This window comes from Pongo pygmaeus, chromosome 9 (assembly GCF_028885625.2).
Source record: "Pongo pygmaeus isolate AG05252 chromosome 9, NHGRI_mPonPyg2-v2.0_pri, whole genome shotgun sequence".
Classification (NCBI taxonomy): Eukaryota; Metazoa; Chordata; class Mammalia; order Primates; family Hominidae; genus Pongo; species Pongo pygmaeus.
Window position 1 is genome coordinate 62,792,289 of NC_072382.2, and position 16,834 is coordinate 62,809,122.

Consider the following 16,834-nt stretch of genomic DNA (forward strand, 5'->3'; position numbering starts at 1 on the left):
GAAATAACTATATAACCTCTCATTCTCCCCATCATTCTGGATAAATGAAGCTTATTCCGTCTGCAAAACATATTGAGCATCAAAGATAAATGTGCATACATATCTATTTGGCAAGGAAGGGATGAAGTGAGGAGGGTGGAATTAAAGTACCAACAAAGTACTGAGCAGAGCCCCAGGCAGCTTTTCAAAGGCACTACTGCCAAATATTCTGCTTCTCAGGTAGGTGGGAACCCCTAGATTTTAGGAATTGGGATGGAGGGGCGTAGTGGGGCTGAGGGCCACAGAGGTCCTGGGGTCACAGCAAGGATCTCCCTCCCTTTCACAGACTTCAGAAAACCAAGTTTCATTGCATCCTGTGGTTCAGTAGAAGAAAACAGACTGAAATCCCCAGAGGAAGGAGTTCCAAATCCCCCTCACCGCCTTCTCCAATCCATACATTTATCAGGAGGGCATGGACTGCCAGCTGGGCCTCTCTCCTTTTTCCTTTATCCCACAGGAAAGGAGAGATCATCCTTCAAACAATGTAATCCCAAGGGCAAAAATAGCTGTTTCTAGGAGCACTGGATCGTATCGTGGGCATTCTAGAACAGTGTTCCCAATTAGACACCCTGGGGTTCCTCACAGGCAGAGGGTTTCCCCAGCTAGTTCTAAAGTTCAGAGATCACACAGGCCGCATGGAAAGACAAAAACTCCCCTCTCCCTTTTGTCTAGAATTCTATCTGTTCCTTGAGGCCAGGTGATAATCTCAGTTGAGAAAAAGCTCTGCCTGACAGTCACAGATGACTTCAGTTACATTAAACTGATAGTGAAAGGGATTACGGTTGCTTAATTAATTGAGTCTCCATGAATTACAGAAGATTAGCAAACCAGAGTCCACAAGGGAAATCTTGGGTGGTGACCAGGCTGGAACCCACAGGTCTAGATGACAGAGGCCTTAGAACACATCAGTGGCTCCCTCAGCGCTTGCTCAAGACAAAGGGTTTGTGGCCAACATCTTGTAGTCTTTCTGCTGGGGAGTTACTGCTATGGAAGAACGCCCTCACAGCCCTCATACCCACTCTCCAGCCCCTGGGTGTTGGCTGTCTTAATCATCTGGGATAACTTACATATTAATCATAGCATCTCCTAGTGGGCATCTGACCTCCAGCCATTGTGCTCCCCAAATTCGACCTGTGAACTTCAGCAGAAAGGACATCTGCTGTAGGGGGTATACCTCCTTGGAGATTTTCCCTCATTAAACAAAAGAAAACCTCTTAAATGGACATTTGGGTAAGATTCCACGCAGGTGCTTTGGCAAAACAAAATGTGCCTTTGAATATTCTACACTGCCTTATTCCCTAGGTGTTTGTACATATATAGAAGGGATGACTCTAAGTGTGAAAATTTACTTACTCAAATGAAAGTCATCATGTCTAAAAATAAAAATACTATTTAATATAACAAGTTCATACTAATTTAAATAATGTTTAAGGACAATATCAATGTTCCTAAATTGTTTTCAGAGAGGACCTCCACTCATTCCTTACATAAACATTCATTAAGCACCTGACACTTGCTGTCTTCCTCAGAGAGGCCCTCGGGCAAAGCTCTCTTTGAACCTCCTGAGATGACACCCATAGACTTAACCCTCTTGCTCAAAGGAGCAAAGAAAGAAGAGGAAGAAAGGGGTAAAAGACAGAACTTGGCCTTAAGGCTGTTCTTTTTCTCTGGGTGTAGAACATTTTGGGGACAGGAGGTGGAAGTTAAATGCCTCAGCAGTGCTGAAGGCTCCCCTCTTGCTTACAAACTAGGGGAAGGTAAAGCCAAAGACCAACTGTGTCGCCACCTAGAGTTGGGTTTTTTATTCCCATCCCCTTTTCCAGGATGAAAAACACTAGCTGGCTGCTAGATGTTCCATGCCCGAGAACTGACACCAAGTTTAACAAGAGGAAGACATGCCCCAAAGGCCTTACTGGTAGTCAGTGGAGCTGCCTTTCCGTTTGCGGTTGCAATCCACACCACTGGTACCAAGAGAGCTGGAAAGCAGGTCGGTGGGGCCCGGGGACATGAAATCACTGATGGTTGAAGAAATGTCCATTCTCTGGTCTGCCATTGGATGATCTGGAATTGTTACAAGAGGCACAAAGGCGTGTTTATTTCGATGAGCTCTCAAAAGTGGTGGAGAACCCAGGTTGGTGCTTGGGGGTTTGGCGGTGGAGGGCGGGGGTGCGGCGGTGGGGGAGACCCGGGGCTGGTTTACAGCAGCACTAATGCATCTCTCACACCCCCGGACCCAGAACAGGCATGTGATAGAATGGAAAGAGCAACATATTTATTTTAAGAGTTTTTGTAGGAAATTTAAGCCCACCCGCTCATTTTTCTGGTGAAGACATAAAAGCCTAGAGAAGCTGAGCAGCTTCTCGGTCCCTGTGCTATGGCATGGGAAAACTAAACCAGAACCAGAAACTCTAGGAGTGAAAACCCAGGGCGGTTCCCATGGAGGGGACCAAATAACCCAGATGTTCTCTGACAATGCTAATTATTTTTCCTCCCTTTTCTCCACCAACAAAGCTAATTTTATTTTATTTCTATTTTTTATTTGTTTTGAGACAAAGTCTCACTCTGTCACCCAGGCTGGAGTGCAGTGGTGCAATCTCAGCTCACTACAACCTCCACCTCCCATGTTCAAGTGACTCTCGTGCCTCAGCCATCCAAAATGCTGGGAAGCTGGGACTAAAGGCATACACCACCACACCTGGCTAATTTTTGTATTTTTAGTAGAGATGGGGTTTCACCATGTTGGCCAGGCTGGTCTTGAACTCTGGGCCTCAAGAGATCTGCCCGTCTCAGCCTCCCAAAGTGCTAAGATTACAAGTGTGAGCCACCACGCTTGGCTGCTAATTTTATTTTCTTCTAATCAATAAACATATGATCAAGGAAACAAATAAATGCAAGTTCCTTATTATCTTTGTACTTCTGTTATGACTTTTGAGAGCTTATTTGGAGGTCCTAGAAGAAGAGTGCAGCTATCCATATACCCTTGACCAAAGACCAGTCCTCCTCTATCGGGGATGGTCATCCTTTTTGAGCATACAGCTTTGGGAGGGACGCACATGGAGTGGTGAGGGAGGAATGGGACACCCGCCTAACCAGCCAGATCAGCCCAATCAACTATGGTGACAATGGGGTGACAGATGTTGCAGCCAGATCATCCTCACATCCTGTTATGACTTTTGTAAACACTGTAAGAAAGCGGAAAATATCCTTTCTTCCACTGTAAGTCTTACTTGGGAATCAGGAAAATATGGTCCCCTCTATCACGGCCCAGGCAGTCGGCCTGTTTTCCCCCACTGTCAGCATCCTTTGCAAGGAAAGCCACGAATGATGAAATGAAGACATTGTAAACAAATTTGCAAAACATTTTGAGAACTCGTATTTTAAAAGCATTAAGCAAACCGGCCCTTGAAAAGGGCTTGACGAGTGCCTTGTGAGGGACTCTGACTCCAAGCCCAGTTGAAGAGGTTGGGCAGGTTGCCTGCCTACGCCAGGGGGTCTGAGCTCTGTGGAGTAGGACTGGAGCTGTCACTACCCTCCTCTGGACCCAACTTCCCTCATCTGCAAAACAGGAGGGTGAGTGTGAGCTACTGTTTCCCACTATCACTGTTAGGCCGACAGATAAGTGAACCAGTTGCCTCCTGTTTAGATGACTGCCATTTTTTCACTTTGATAAGCACTGCTGGGGTGAACATCTTTGTGCATATATTTCCTTGCATTTGAGCAATGATTTCTTAGAATAAATTTCTAAAGGTGGGACTGACAGGTCAAAACGGGACACATGTTGTATTCTGGAACATACTGTAACGCTGTGCTCCAGAAAAGCAACAATAATTTCTATCCCCAACAAGAGCTCTTGCCAGTCTAAAGAGAAAAAAAGAAAACCTCATTGTTTTTACTTGTACTCTTCAGCTTTACTGATGTTGCTTTTCTCTTTACAGGCATTTCTCTGTCTTACCTTGTGTCTGCTCATGTCCTGTTTTTCTACCACAATGGCCCCCTACCCCATGTTCACCTGTGTAACAGGACACGGCTGGAGAAACATACCCCTTAGAGGCCTGCATGCTGCCCAGCAATCCTTCATTCCCCTGGCCATTTATTTTCTCATTCTGCTATGAAGGACTTCATACTTTGTCCTCTCTCCTCAAACTTCCATCATCTCCTTAGTCTCCATTCTCCGCTGAGGACTCTGCTTCTTAGTGAACTGAGAAAAGAGGCAGGTGCACACCCACCACCTCCTTAGATGCTCCTACTTAGGATCCCTTCCCCAGCTCATGCCTGGATTCTACCTCTCCCACCTCCTCGAGACCACCATTTCAGAACCCTCACCCCAGCCCAATCCTGCACCATCCACTCTCCCCACGCTACTGAATCATTTCCACTTGGGTAAAAACAAGAGTTATGTAACTCCCATCTTGGGAAAAATAAACTTACTTGAATACCATCCTCCTCCAGCTATTGTCCCATTTCTCTATCTCCAGTTTTTTTCCTCTTATTCTCAATAACCCAACTCCAATCAGATTCTCTCCCCATCATTCCCATAAAACAGCTCTTGTTGGGTTGACCAGTGACCTCCCCACTGCTAGATCCAATGGCCAGTTGTCTCCTTGCCCATCAGCACATCCAGAGGAGAGCTGACCTCGCCCTTCTCACTGTCTCTTGGCTTGGGAGATCCCCCTTCTTGCGGGACTCCTTCCATTTCAGTGGTCACTCCTTTTTGCTCTCTTTGGCTGGCTCCTTCTCATCTCCCTCAACTCTAAGGGAGGGTCCCATGGATGTCCTGGGCCCTCTTCTGTATCTACACACACTCTCCAGGGGCTCTAGCTAGTGTCATTCTTTCAAATACTATCAACACTGTAACAATTCCCAAATTTATATCTCCAGCCTAGATGTCACCCTAAATTACAGATTTTTATGGCCGACCACCTCCCTGACATCCTCGCTTGAATATACAAGAGAGATGTTAAACTGAAACATCCATAACCAAAACTCTAATTATCTCCAAGCCAAGCCTCTCAGTCATTCCTATGTCAATCCTTCTGGTTGCCAGGCCCCAAACCTAGAAGCCACCCTGACTCCTTTCTTTCACAACCTGCATTCAATCCATCAGCAAATCCTATCAGCTCCACATTCCAAAAAACAGCAAATGTGCTATCAGCTTGACATTCAATGACTTTCCCTCTTTCTTCACCTGTCATTCCATCAGTGAAGCCCCCTTGAATATCCACATAATGCAAACCCTGCCAAGCCTCCCTAGCCCAGCCACCTACTTAATGTTTTGTCCTTAGCCCTTATCAAAATGTGACCTACAATAATCTACCATAGTCACTGGCTGTCCTGTCCATCAGGGTCTAAGTACCAGGAGAGCAGGGACATTATTTACTGCTTGTGTCCTCAGTGCCCAGAATACTTTCTAGTACATACTAAGTGCTCAATAAATATTGAAAGAATAAATTTGTATACTAAGAATATTAATTATTTGTTCATCATTGATGTTGTAAACACTTTTTCCACTCTTTTGCTTTTTAACTTTGTTTACGATATTTGTATGTGGCACCAAAAGTGACATGTTTTAAAAGCCTTTTCTTACCCAAAATAATATAAATATTCTTTTTTCTAAGATTTTAATGATTTTTTTAATTTAATGCTATTTGGAAATTATTTTGATATACTACCTAAGCTTAGGAATTTCTTATTTCCCTCTAAGGGATAGGAGATTTTTTCTAACACCATTTGCTAGCTCATGCATCCCATTGCCACTAACTTGAAATACACCTTTATTGATTTATCACCTATTTCTGGACTCTCTACTCTGTTCCTCTGATCTAGTTATTTCCATCACAGTACCATACTGTTTTTATGACTGTGCTCTAGAATACATTTTAATAGCTAGCAGAACAAATACTCTCTTACCGCTCTTTATTTTCAGAAATTTCCTAGCTATTCTCTCTGATTTATCCTTCAAGACGTATCTCATGATTATTTAATCATATTAAAGACCCTGTTGGGTAGGTGACATTGTTGTTATTTTGTCATTAACATTTACAGAAGCAGGGCTAGGAATGAGTACAGAGCCCTGCCCTCAGGGTCTTGGTGATTTATGGATCCCTGGCCCCCTTGGGCCACGCAGCAGACATGAAGTACCTCCAGAATCCCCCACTCCCTTTTTTGACCAGCCAAACAACCGCATGAGGTGGAATATCCCGTTTCAGAGTTCCTGGAAGAAACTACACTTCCTAAAGGAAGAACTGCCATGCAAGCTACCAATAATGATGAGTTCACAGGGGGCAGGGAGGGGATACTACTTTGTTACCTGAAGTTACAGTTCTTATACCCCAGATCCAGCTTGGGAGGAGTTAGGGGCCTCTGGACTTGGTCACCTCAAAGCGATTTTCATGTTTTATAATTTCTTTTCAGGCGGTCAGCTTCTTCCAAAAACCTACAGTGGGGGCCACAAGAAAAGAAAACCCGGACAGGTCACTTTGAGGTAAGTAAATGTAAAAATCTCTTATTAGCTAAGGGAGATGGTGGAGATGGTTCATGAGTCCTAATTACAGGGAGGAAGGCTGGGCGAGCTCGTCACACTCTACCGGCACTCACTACCCCTTGCTGCCTGGCTGTCCTTCAGGTCCTTGTTAAAGCTAAGCTGCAAACACATGAAAAAATCTGGCAGGAGATATTTTCGGTGAAAAACAATGCCTTCAAAGTTACTAAAACTGGATTCTTGGGCATGTCCTTAGAAGGAAGTTAGTTGTGTTTTTTATTTCTCCTACTGGGTCAAGTAATCATAATTGTGAAAACTTGTTGAGTGTGATTTTGTGTCAGGCTCTATCCTTATTGTTTCATGTAGATTAACTCGTTGAAACCTGAAAGTAACTCTACGAGGGAGACACTCCTGTGTTCTCTGTTTTACAGAAGAGACTGAGGGACAGAGAGGTGGAGAAACTAGCCAAAGTCATGCAGCAAGAGAGTGGTGGCCTTCAGAAGCTACCTCACTGCTGAAGACACCACTCAGCTCTTGCTAGGTTGAAGGTAGTGGCCTGAAGCCAGACAACAAGAACAATGGGAAACAACAGAAAACCAGTCCTCAGAAAACATTAAGCCGAAGCATAATGCCAGCAGAGCCCACACCTGAAACTAACTGCTGAAGCAAGCTCCTCGGCCTAAAGAAAACATCAGTGAATCTCAAGTGCATCTGGGCACGCACGAAGTTAAGAAAGAAATTCTGAAACAGGGTTCATGGTAGCCACCTGGCAGTGCTGCCCTCCCACCTTACTGAAAGGACTGAGGGGTCTCCTCTCCACCCTATGACTCATGTGGAGGATTCCTGTGTCTGGCAGAAACTGGCTCTGAAAGGAAGAAAAGGGTCACCCCACATCCTCCTAAACCATCCCTGCACTGCCTTGAGATGGCAAAATTTAGATTTTAAATGGGGCTTTCCTGACCTTTCTGAAGCAAAAATTTTGGTACTTCAAATTCCACTGGCTAATTCTTGCAGTCTTTGGGGTATCTTTGCCTCGATCGTTAGAGAGATCTCCAAATGAATATCTGCGAATACAACTGTTTCCAGTTTCCCAAGGCATTCATTCCCCATTGCAGTCTGATTCAAGAACCCTCACTGTCGGATTCTGTTAACCCCAGTCTGGGCACATGCAAATAATGTGACCAGAAATTCTGTGCTTCTCATTCTTGAGCCTCAACTGGTAAAGCAGCAGCAAATGGATATGAAATCCCCAGGCTTAATATACGTAATTCCATCTAAATCTGATTCTCTGTTTAGGTCACACGCTATCCTCCCAGCCCCCAAATTAGCAACCCAGAACCTACCCTGGGCTTCCTTCCTCTCTCCCTCCCACACCCCACAGCCCCCACACAGCCCTCTAAGGGATGGACCCAGCCATTTCCCTCCAGCTCCTTGTCACTGCCTCTGTTCAGTCTGTTGTCCTCTCCAGCCCCACCCCCTCCCCACTGTGGTCAGAGGCGGGACACCCCCTTGCTCAGACCACTGCAATAGCTTCACTGTTCCCCCTAAGACTTCCAAACAAAGTTCAAACCCCCCCAGCAGGAAACATTGCTTAGTCTTCAGCCCAACCCTCCCATCTGCTGCCCAAAGCCCCCCAACAGACTAAAAGACAAGAGTTCCCAGAACCACCCTGCCTCTGCTGGGCCCACGTTTCTTGCAGGTGTGGCTCCTTTCAACCACCCAGTCACCTGATAAACTCCTGCTTTCCCTTCCTGTGCCCGTGGGCACACCTCCTGGAGAAGCCTTCAGAGCTGTATCCTCTCTCCCTGGCTCTCCTGCAGCAGCTCCTGCCCAGGCTGCTTCACGCCCTGTGGCCATTCTCTGCTTGTAGGCGTGTCTCCTCCACCTCCCATAAGCTTCAGGCAGGTAGGGCCTTATTTATAGGCGTCTCCTGTGCCTGATCTCATGCCTCACTCCAGGTGGTACTCAACAAATGCTAAATAAATGAACAACTTCATGTCCTTTCTCGTTCCCTGAAATTTACTTACTTATTTAACTATTTTTTGAGACAGTCTTGCTCTGTCGCCCAGGCTGGAGTGCAATGGCATGATCTCGGCTCACTGCAATCTCCATCTCCTGGGCTCAAACTATCCTCCTGCCTCAGTTTGTCATATAGCTGGGACTACAGGTGTGCACCACTACCATGTCCGGCTAGTTTTTATATTTTTTGTAGAGAGGAGGCTTTGCAATGTTGCCCAGGCTGGTCTCAAAGTCCTGGGCTCAAGCAATCCGCCCATCTCAGCCTCTGAAAGTGCTGAGATTACAGGCGTGAGCCACCATGCCCAGCCCTGACTTTCCTGAAATTTAGATGAAGTATCCAAATTTCAAGTACTAAACTCCATATGAAATTTCTCATTTAAATTTTCCCAAAACTCAAATTTACTTTATAGAAATAATAATAATAAATGCTAATATAGATTTTGGTACTTCTGCAAAACAAAAATCAAAAAGCCTTATTTTTTTTGAGACAGGGTCTCACCCTGTTGCCCAGGCTAGGGTGCAGTGGTGTGATCATAGCTCACTGCAACCTAGAACTCCTGGCCTCAAGTGATCTTCCCACCTCAGCCTCCCAAGTAGCTGGGACTACAGGCATGTGCCACCATATGCAGCTAATTTTTTATTTTTAGAAGAGACAAGGTCTCACTATGCTGCCCAGACTCCTGGGCTCAAGCAATCCCTCCATCTCGGCCTCCCTCCATCTCGGCCTCCCAAAGTGTTGGGATTATGGGCATGAGCCGCCACACCCAGCCTCAAAAGCCTCTCTTATATGCTTAGACACGGTAAGGAAGCTAAACTAGTTGTGACATTTAATTAACATTATTTCTGGAAAGCTGTTTTCTGCCCAAGAAGGTGTTCTTAGATGCAAGAACAATAAATAAAACAACAAAAGATAAGAAAAAAGAAAGCCTATTTCTGGGCTACTTCCAAAAGGGATTTGAGCCAACAGAAGTGCCTTTGAGAGGGTACCCTTGCCGAGGGTGGGCTCTGAGGGCCGCCCTGACCTGGCCATCCACATGGTGTGTGGTGAGGATGCTTTGGGGAGAGCCTGGCCTGTGGTCCTGGAGTCAGTGCCCACTTCCAAGCTAGAGAGTCCCAAAGGTGAGATGGAGGCATGCTGGACTGCCAGAGAAAGCAGGGCATGGAGGGACTTGCGCAAGATGCCTTGGAAGAAAGTGAGGGCACCCTCCATTCCACCCAGGAGCATGGGGAAAGGATCTCAGGGGCTCCACAAGAAGGAGCAAGGAGGGTGGAAGAGAAGTCACAGCCCAACCTGCCCTGTCGAGAGAGGCCTTGGCAGCTGAGGAAGGTGAGGGCATCAACCACTAGAAGGCGTCCAAAGGAGACACAGCTGCTCCTCTGAGCAGAGCAGGGTGAAGCTGAACACTGCCCCTTAAGAAACCCATACCGACCATCTACAGGAAGATGATCACATCCAAGACCCCCAATCGAGACCAAGTGACTCTCTCCTTTCCCTGGTCCCTGCTCCAGCACCCTAAAATGCAAAAGAAGAGAAAGGTGAGCCTGGCAGAGTGGATCAGTGTTCCAGGCTGAGCTGCCCCACCCAGTGGGAAGGTTCTGCACAGCCTGGTGGCAGGCCTGGCCATGTGACTGACCCCAACCAGTGAATGAGAGCAGAAGTGATAGCCATAACTTTCTAAAGGACCTTTAACATGTGTTCCTCTGTCTGTGCCCATGACCGTCAATTTCCTGGATAGAGGCTCCTCCTTCAGCCAAGGCCCTGGATGGACAGTAGCACAACGAAGAAATAAACCTTTACTACGGTAAGCCACTGAGATGTTGAGGTTGTTTATTACCAGGGTGACCAACTCATCCATTTACCTGGGACCTTCCCATTCAGCACTGAAAGTCCTGCATCCCAGGAAACCCCTCTGTCCCAGACAAACTGGGATGGTTGGTCCCCTAGTCACTACTATTGTACAACTCATCATATGCTGACAGACACAGGCAGGAAGAAGGAAATTAAGACTAGGATTCTGCAGCCACAGATCAAGCCTGATCCAAGAGCAGAAACAGGAAACAATGCATTTACAATAAACAAGTTTAATCTTCACAATAACCTATCCATTCATTATGATCATTATCCCAATTTTCAAGGCGAGGAACCAAGAACTGAAGAGGCAACTTATCTTACTTAAAATGACACAGCTAGCAAGTGGGGATGAAACCCAGGTGTGTCCAGCTTTACTGCTGGTGCTTCTAACTACCATGCTGCTGCCAATCCTGCCTCCAAAAACCACCCCCCAAAGTATAATACAGAGACAAAAGCAACACAAACAAACAAAACATAAAAAGCAAGCATTCCTGGAAAAGGAACAAGGAGAATTTATAAGACAAAGAAATCCTGGGTCAGGAAAGCTACAGGAACTGAGCAAACAAGTTACCTCTGAGCTTCCTGGCAGCCAAGGCAGAGAGGGAAATGCTCAGCTCTCACTCTTTTAACATCTGGAAGTATATCAGGGAGTTCATCAGGACAGGCCTGAGCAAGGAGAGCTATCTGTTGGAAGGTTCTCTCTATGGGACCTAAGTAATACTATGCTGAATGGCTTGGGGAAAACAAGTGTTGTAAAAGAACAGAGGACTTCCCTCTTTTTAAAATGGGACCCCAGGGAAGGCCTGCCTCTCCTTTTGGCCCACAGTGTTACCCCTAGTGTGACAGCTGGGTGGAGCTCTGTTAAAACACTTGGTGAAGCCCCAGAATGTCACTTGGGTAGCAGCCTTCCACGATGTGGCGAGCTTAGGAAAATAGGGACAATAGTGAATCAACATCCTTGACGACCCTATCTGGTATCCATGTGCTTACTGATCTACTTCTCCACAAAACTCTGAATCCTCAGCAGGGGTGCTTGAGTTGCCACCTCTGCATTCCCACAACCTACCTACAGGGAGCTGGCCCTGAGCACAGCACATGCTCCAGAAGTACTGCTCTCCTTCCCCAGCCCAAACAGCCATGGCAGATGGCCCCTGGCCCCACTCTCCACTACATGGTGCCTGCCCTGATGTCTGTAGAGGGAATGAATGCTGAATTGCTCTGACCTGTTTATGCTCTGATCTGTTCAGAGGGTGGTGCCTCTGAGCAGAGGTGAGAGGCTGATGGGGCCCTGTGCCCACTGCAAGTCCTGTCCGACCTCTATGGTTACTCTGACACCCTGTGGGGAGCCTTGCTTTGCAACAGATAGATTTAGAAAACCTTCACTGAATGACAGCAGATGCCCTGAACCTAAGGTAACAGGTGTTTGCACAAGGATCATTCAATAAGCATTTCTCTAGCCCCTAGCAGAAGCCACAATCCGGATGAAGACAGAAATCAGCAGTCCTTATGTTCAAGATGTCCTCAGTCCAGCTAGAGAGACAAGTGTTTTAATAAGTACATGACAGCATGACCAATTCAACAGGCAGGCCATGTTTACAGCTGTATAAGCAATGCACTGCCCTACTCCAGAAGTGCCTGGGGGTTTAGAAGTGGCAGATATTTGTTGAGCCATGATGACAACTCTCCAGCAGGTGGCAGTCAAGTGTCTTGAGGAAGGTGTGCTTTTTTTGTAGTGGTGGGGCACAGGTAAGGTACAAGAACAGAACAGACGAAAAAATGATTTGCTTGTGGGCTTGGGTGTGTGTGGAGGGGTGCTGAGGAGGTGTTAATAAAAGGAGATGAGACCAGCGAAGAGGTCTTATGAGGTGTTGCAGGGGTTTGCCGGGTGGCCTGGCTGGTAGGGAGAATGCCCTTAGCAGAGGACAGCAGTATATGCAGTGGTACTTCAGTCTCAAAGGTGCTGGTTGTCAGGGGTCGGGGTGTGAGGGGGGCCCATTTGTGGCCCTTGGGTACCCAAATTCAACAGGTAGCTCTAGATGCTTGTGGATCCCCAAATTAAACATCAATCAAGGAGATGGCATTTGGAGCTATGGGGCTTGATCAGTTGAGAGGATCCCGCAAGGGGTAAGATTTGTAAATCTGAGGCACTTTGTCAATCAAAACAAGGCTGGTCTTTGTGGAAAAGACCCCCAATGTCATTGATAGAAGAGAGTCCACAGAATCCCAGTCTCCCAGGCAGCTACTGAGGGTTGGTAGAGGGATTCAGAGGTCTAACTAAGTCACCAAACAGGGCTAGTTCCCCCAGGGCATGCACCTAGCTCAGTAAAGGCACTCAGTTTGCTGAATGATAAAAGGGATGTCTTCTTAACCCTTTGCCAAGTCCATCACTGAGGTGTAGAAGGAGAATAAGCTACCAACTCACTGGGCATCCTAGGGGGACTCTTGGTCCTGGATGTGGAGGCACAGGCCACAAATGACATGGCTGTGGAAAGTGGCCCGACTCCACCTAACTGCTGAGCAGCCGCCCAAATTGAAGTGGCCCAGGATGAGGAAGCAGAGCAAACGAAATGGTCACAGTGGGAGTATCTGGGTGGGCAAGCAGATCGAGGAGATTACTCTTTCAACAGGGTTGATTATAATGACTGCAGAATGACTTGGAGTCCCAGGAACCATGAATCCCCTTAACATATCCACGAACCATCTGAAAAGGGAACTGATACCACTTAGTGCTTTTACTGCTCTAGACCCTTTAGAACATAGTGATTCAGAGCATGCTGTCTGATGGGAGATGACGGTCAAGTTTCAAATCCTGACCCCATCATGTATGAGTGCCTAGTGTTCAATCTTAGGTCCCACATTTACCAGCTGTGTGATGTTGAGCACAACATTTAGCCTGTATGTGTGTCATTGGTCTCCTGACCTGACCTGTAGGATAAGGATAACATTACCTGCCTCACAGTTGTGGTGAAGAGTAAGTGAGATATATAAAGTGCTCAGAATGGTGTCTGGAGCATAACAAGCCCTCTGTAAGTGTCATTATTATCTTCCCATTAACCATCACAACAGCCTCATAAGACAACTAGCTAATGTTTCATCCCGTCTTACAGATAAGGAAACTAAGTTTGAGAGGGTAAGTAACTTGATCGAGATCAGAGATTTTGTATAATGGGAAGGCAGATTTAAACACAGGCCAGTCCCATCTAAAGCCCATACTCCTTCCACTGTACAGCACAGCCTCCATGCAAACTAAGAAATGGGCACAGTCCAGAGGGTGCAGGGATTTACAAATTCTTCAGAAAGTACTTCCCAAAGTTCTGCCATGGAACACTAATCCCATAGGATTGTAATAATGTTATCTGGGGGAAAAAATCAGGGGCCAAATACATATAGGGAATGCTGGTTCAATAGTTAGGTTTTTCTTCTGCAGGGCTTCTTGGACCTTTAAACATGGCCCTGTGGAGGGTGAAAGTCTAAGGGCATCGGAGTCTGAGTCCTAAGTGTATGCATCCACACACCATTTATCACCTCACATCTAACAGCCAAGGGTTCCATAGGGCACACTAGGGGAACCATGCTCTGCAAGGCCATTCAGGATTAAGAGTCCCCTCCTGTGTGATCCTCCCCTCCCCCTGCTGATTTCCTCACCAGAAGATGCTTATTTCCCAGCCTCTTGGCTCCTCTGAAAGCAGCCCAGGCTCTGAGGTTCATGTCCCACTTTTTCTTATGAATGGTCTCTGGCCACTTCCTTTGCCCAGTGCGTGCTCACTGGCCTGGCACTGTCCTCTGCCCCTCACGCAGACCCCATGCATTCTGTTCCAGAACCAGGAATTTTTTGCAAGAGTTTTCCCCCAGCCTAGACCCCAGAGATTCTCTGCTTTACCTGGAGGATAACATGGGATCTCAAGCCACAAAGAGCTCCCAGGTGCTGCCTCTCCCCAGGCAGGGTCCAGGCCTTGTTCCCCTCTGCATCCCGGCACCCAGCACTCAACATCTGGGGGCAAGGCTGGGGGCGATATGTGCTCTGTCTGCCCTGCTCCTGCCCTGCCACTTCCACTCTGGGGACCAGGCTGGCGAGGCCAAAGCTCTCTTCCTGACCCTTGGCCTCGACACGTCCCTGCATTCAAAGAGGGCACAGGGTGCAATCCCTGATGAAAGCAAGAAGGATCAATGAGTCATGCTCAAGGACCAGCTAAATGAAGGCGCATCAGCCTGGCTCCTGTTTCTTTTCATTGTTTTCTTGCCTGTCTTTGTCTTTAATTGCTACAGAATAAGAGGAGAGAGCCTGGTTCTACAGACTCAGGGAGTAACACTCCTTTCACCAAAAAACTTACTGCCTGAAGTTGAAGAAAATTCTGGAAAACATCTGCATCTTGTTCTAAAGGAAACAAAAGAATGCACTGCTGTTATGTGGTGGCAAAGGGAGAGAAGCCAGTGTGAGGGAGGGTGGAGTTAGGATGGAGCACCTGAAAGGTGCTTGTGTTTCTGGCTAGGGCTTAGGGGATGCCAACAAGACAGGCTGGGCCAGGCAGCAGGGGCTGGACTCAGGGCGGGCCAAGATACAGAGAAGAAAGCCACATGCCTTCTTTGAGAATGTGGGGGGAATGGGAAGAACATTCAACAGCAGAGAGAAGGAATATTATAGGACCTTGGATGGAATGGCCTGCACCTTTCACCATAGTAAAGAGCAAGGCCAACTACAAAGCGGGGTGGTGGGACCCCAAGACAGGCAGGAAGGGATCCGTGGGGCAGGAAGCCTGCAGGGCATCTGAGCCTCCTGGCAAGGCCAGGTAGTGGGCATGTCTCCAGAGCAGGCCGGCCAGGTGTGAGACCTTCCTGGCAGAAGAGGAAGCAAGTGGCAGCAGAAGAAGAGGCTGAGGGTGGACAAGGTGGGTTTTGACAATCGAGTGGGGGGATTCTGGGTGCCTGAGGAGAGGCAGCGCAGAATGGTGGTCAGGGCGCGGCCTCTCGGGTTCCAATCCCAGCCCTGCCACTTACTAGCTGCATGTCCTAGGCAAGTTAGGTGACCTCCAGGAGATAGAGATGCCTCATCTGTAAAAGGGGGTGGATTCCCCGCACTGGGTTGTTGTGCAGACCAAATGAGTTGAATATAAGAAAACACCTAGCATGCTCAGTGGCGTCCACTATGGCCATGGAAGTGGATGGCCTCGTGCTCATTGAAAAGGGAGAAGGCTGGGAAAAGTGATGTCAGGAGATGCAAACTCAGGCTGAAATCTTGGGGATGCAGGAACTCAGAGATGGTGAGAGCAGGGGTGGCAAGAGGACATGAAGGAACTTAAAGCTGGAGAGATCCAGGACAGTGACCCCTGGGAACGAGGAGGGAGTCGAGGAGAGTGGCTGCAGGGAAGGCTACAGGCATCCTGGGGGTGGGTCTGGAAGGCATTCCAGAGGGCAGCATTTTATAGCAGGAAGCATTGAGGACTCAAAAGAATCTGAAAAGTGAATAGAGTTTTAAGAGTCCAACCGCTTTGTTTTAATATAAAACAGAGAGACAACTCCTCCTGTGAGAAGCTTGGACTAGGACAATGAGAAAGGTCAGTGGGATATGAATAACAGAATTTTGGAGTTGCTCAGGGAGATAAGATGTAGAAAGCAAGGACAATGATTTCCTTAGGGAGACGAAGCCCACAGGAGGAAAAGCGGAACCCAGCAGGGTGACAGCTGCTGCTGAGGGGTGGGCTGCCCCAGGGATTCTGGGGTGACATAGTAGCATCAGCTAAGGATGCTGGGGGCATCTCTTATGTCCCACCCAGCACAGGGTTTGGCTGACTGGCAAGGAGGCCTCAGACGGCTACCACTGCCCCAAAGCCTTGAGGCAATCCAACACAGTTTATTGAGAACCCACATATGCCAGGTAATTTCTTCAGTGAAAGAACTGGTAATTTGAGTAAATTTCCACCACAAACTGCTTGTAGTAGCCAAATTTCAATTCGGGACAATTTTGTAATAACGAAGACACTGTTGGTGTGCTGGCCCACGATCACTCATTAATCTCTCAACAAATATTTACTGAGGGCATCCAAGTGCCAGGCACTGTTCTCCATGGCAGTGCTGCGGATGGGGGTAGGGATACAAAAATCCTTGTCCTTATCTGGTACACCTCCTGGTGAGGAAGGCAAGCAAACGAAACAAGTCAGTTATGTCGGGTGCTGGATGGCAGTAAGTGCTCGGGAGGAAAGTCAGAGATGGGGAGGAGGCAGACCACAGGAGGGAGGCAGTTAGAAAGGCCCCAAGGAGGCTGGACAGGAGGAGGTGAGAGGTGACAGATGTGTTCCAGGCAGAAGACGGCTGGTGAACAGAGCTGCAAGGAGCTGCCCAGTGCTAGGGGACCAGCAACCTGGGGCGTGCTAGGGAGAGGAGACAGCTAAGGAAGGTAGGGGTGCAGTCAGAGGGCCAGGTGTGGGGGCCTGCAGACCCCAGTAAGGATC

General features: G+C 47.6%; 1 protein-coding gene across 16 annotated transcripts in view; it reads right to left on the reverse strand.

Moving 5' to 3' along the window:
- BMAL1 (basic helix-loop-helix ARNT like 1) overlaps positions 1-16,834 on the reverse strand; it is a 109,350-nt gene that overhangs the window by 31,070 nt on the left and 61,446 nt on the right. For 9 of the 16 annotated variants that reach the window (XM_063671145.1, XM_054437412.2, XM_054437404.2 and 6 more), the window contains one exon: positions 1,953-2,100. In XM_063671145.1, coding sequence (XP_063527215.1) covers positions 1,953-2,092 — 140 coding nt within the window. In that variant the 5' untranslated portion in view covers positions 2,093-2,100. Of the gene's footprint in view, positions 1-1,106; positions 1,196-1,952; positions 2,101-6,346; positions 6,473-12,810; positions 12,831-16,834 lie in introns of those variants that run through there. The other 7 variants (XM_054437410.2, XM_054437409.2, XM_054437408.2 and 4 more) reach the window with 4 other exon arrangements.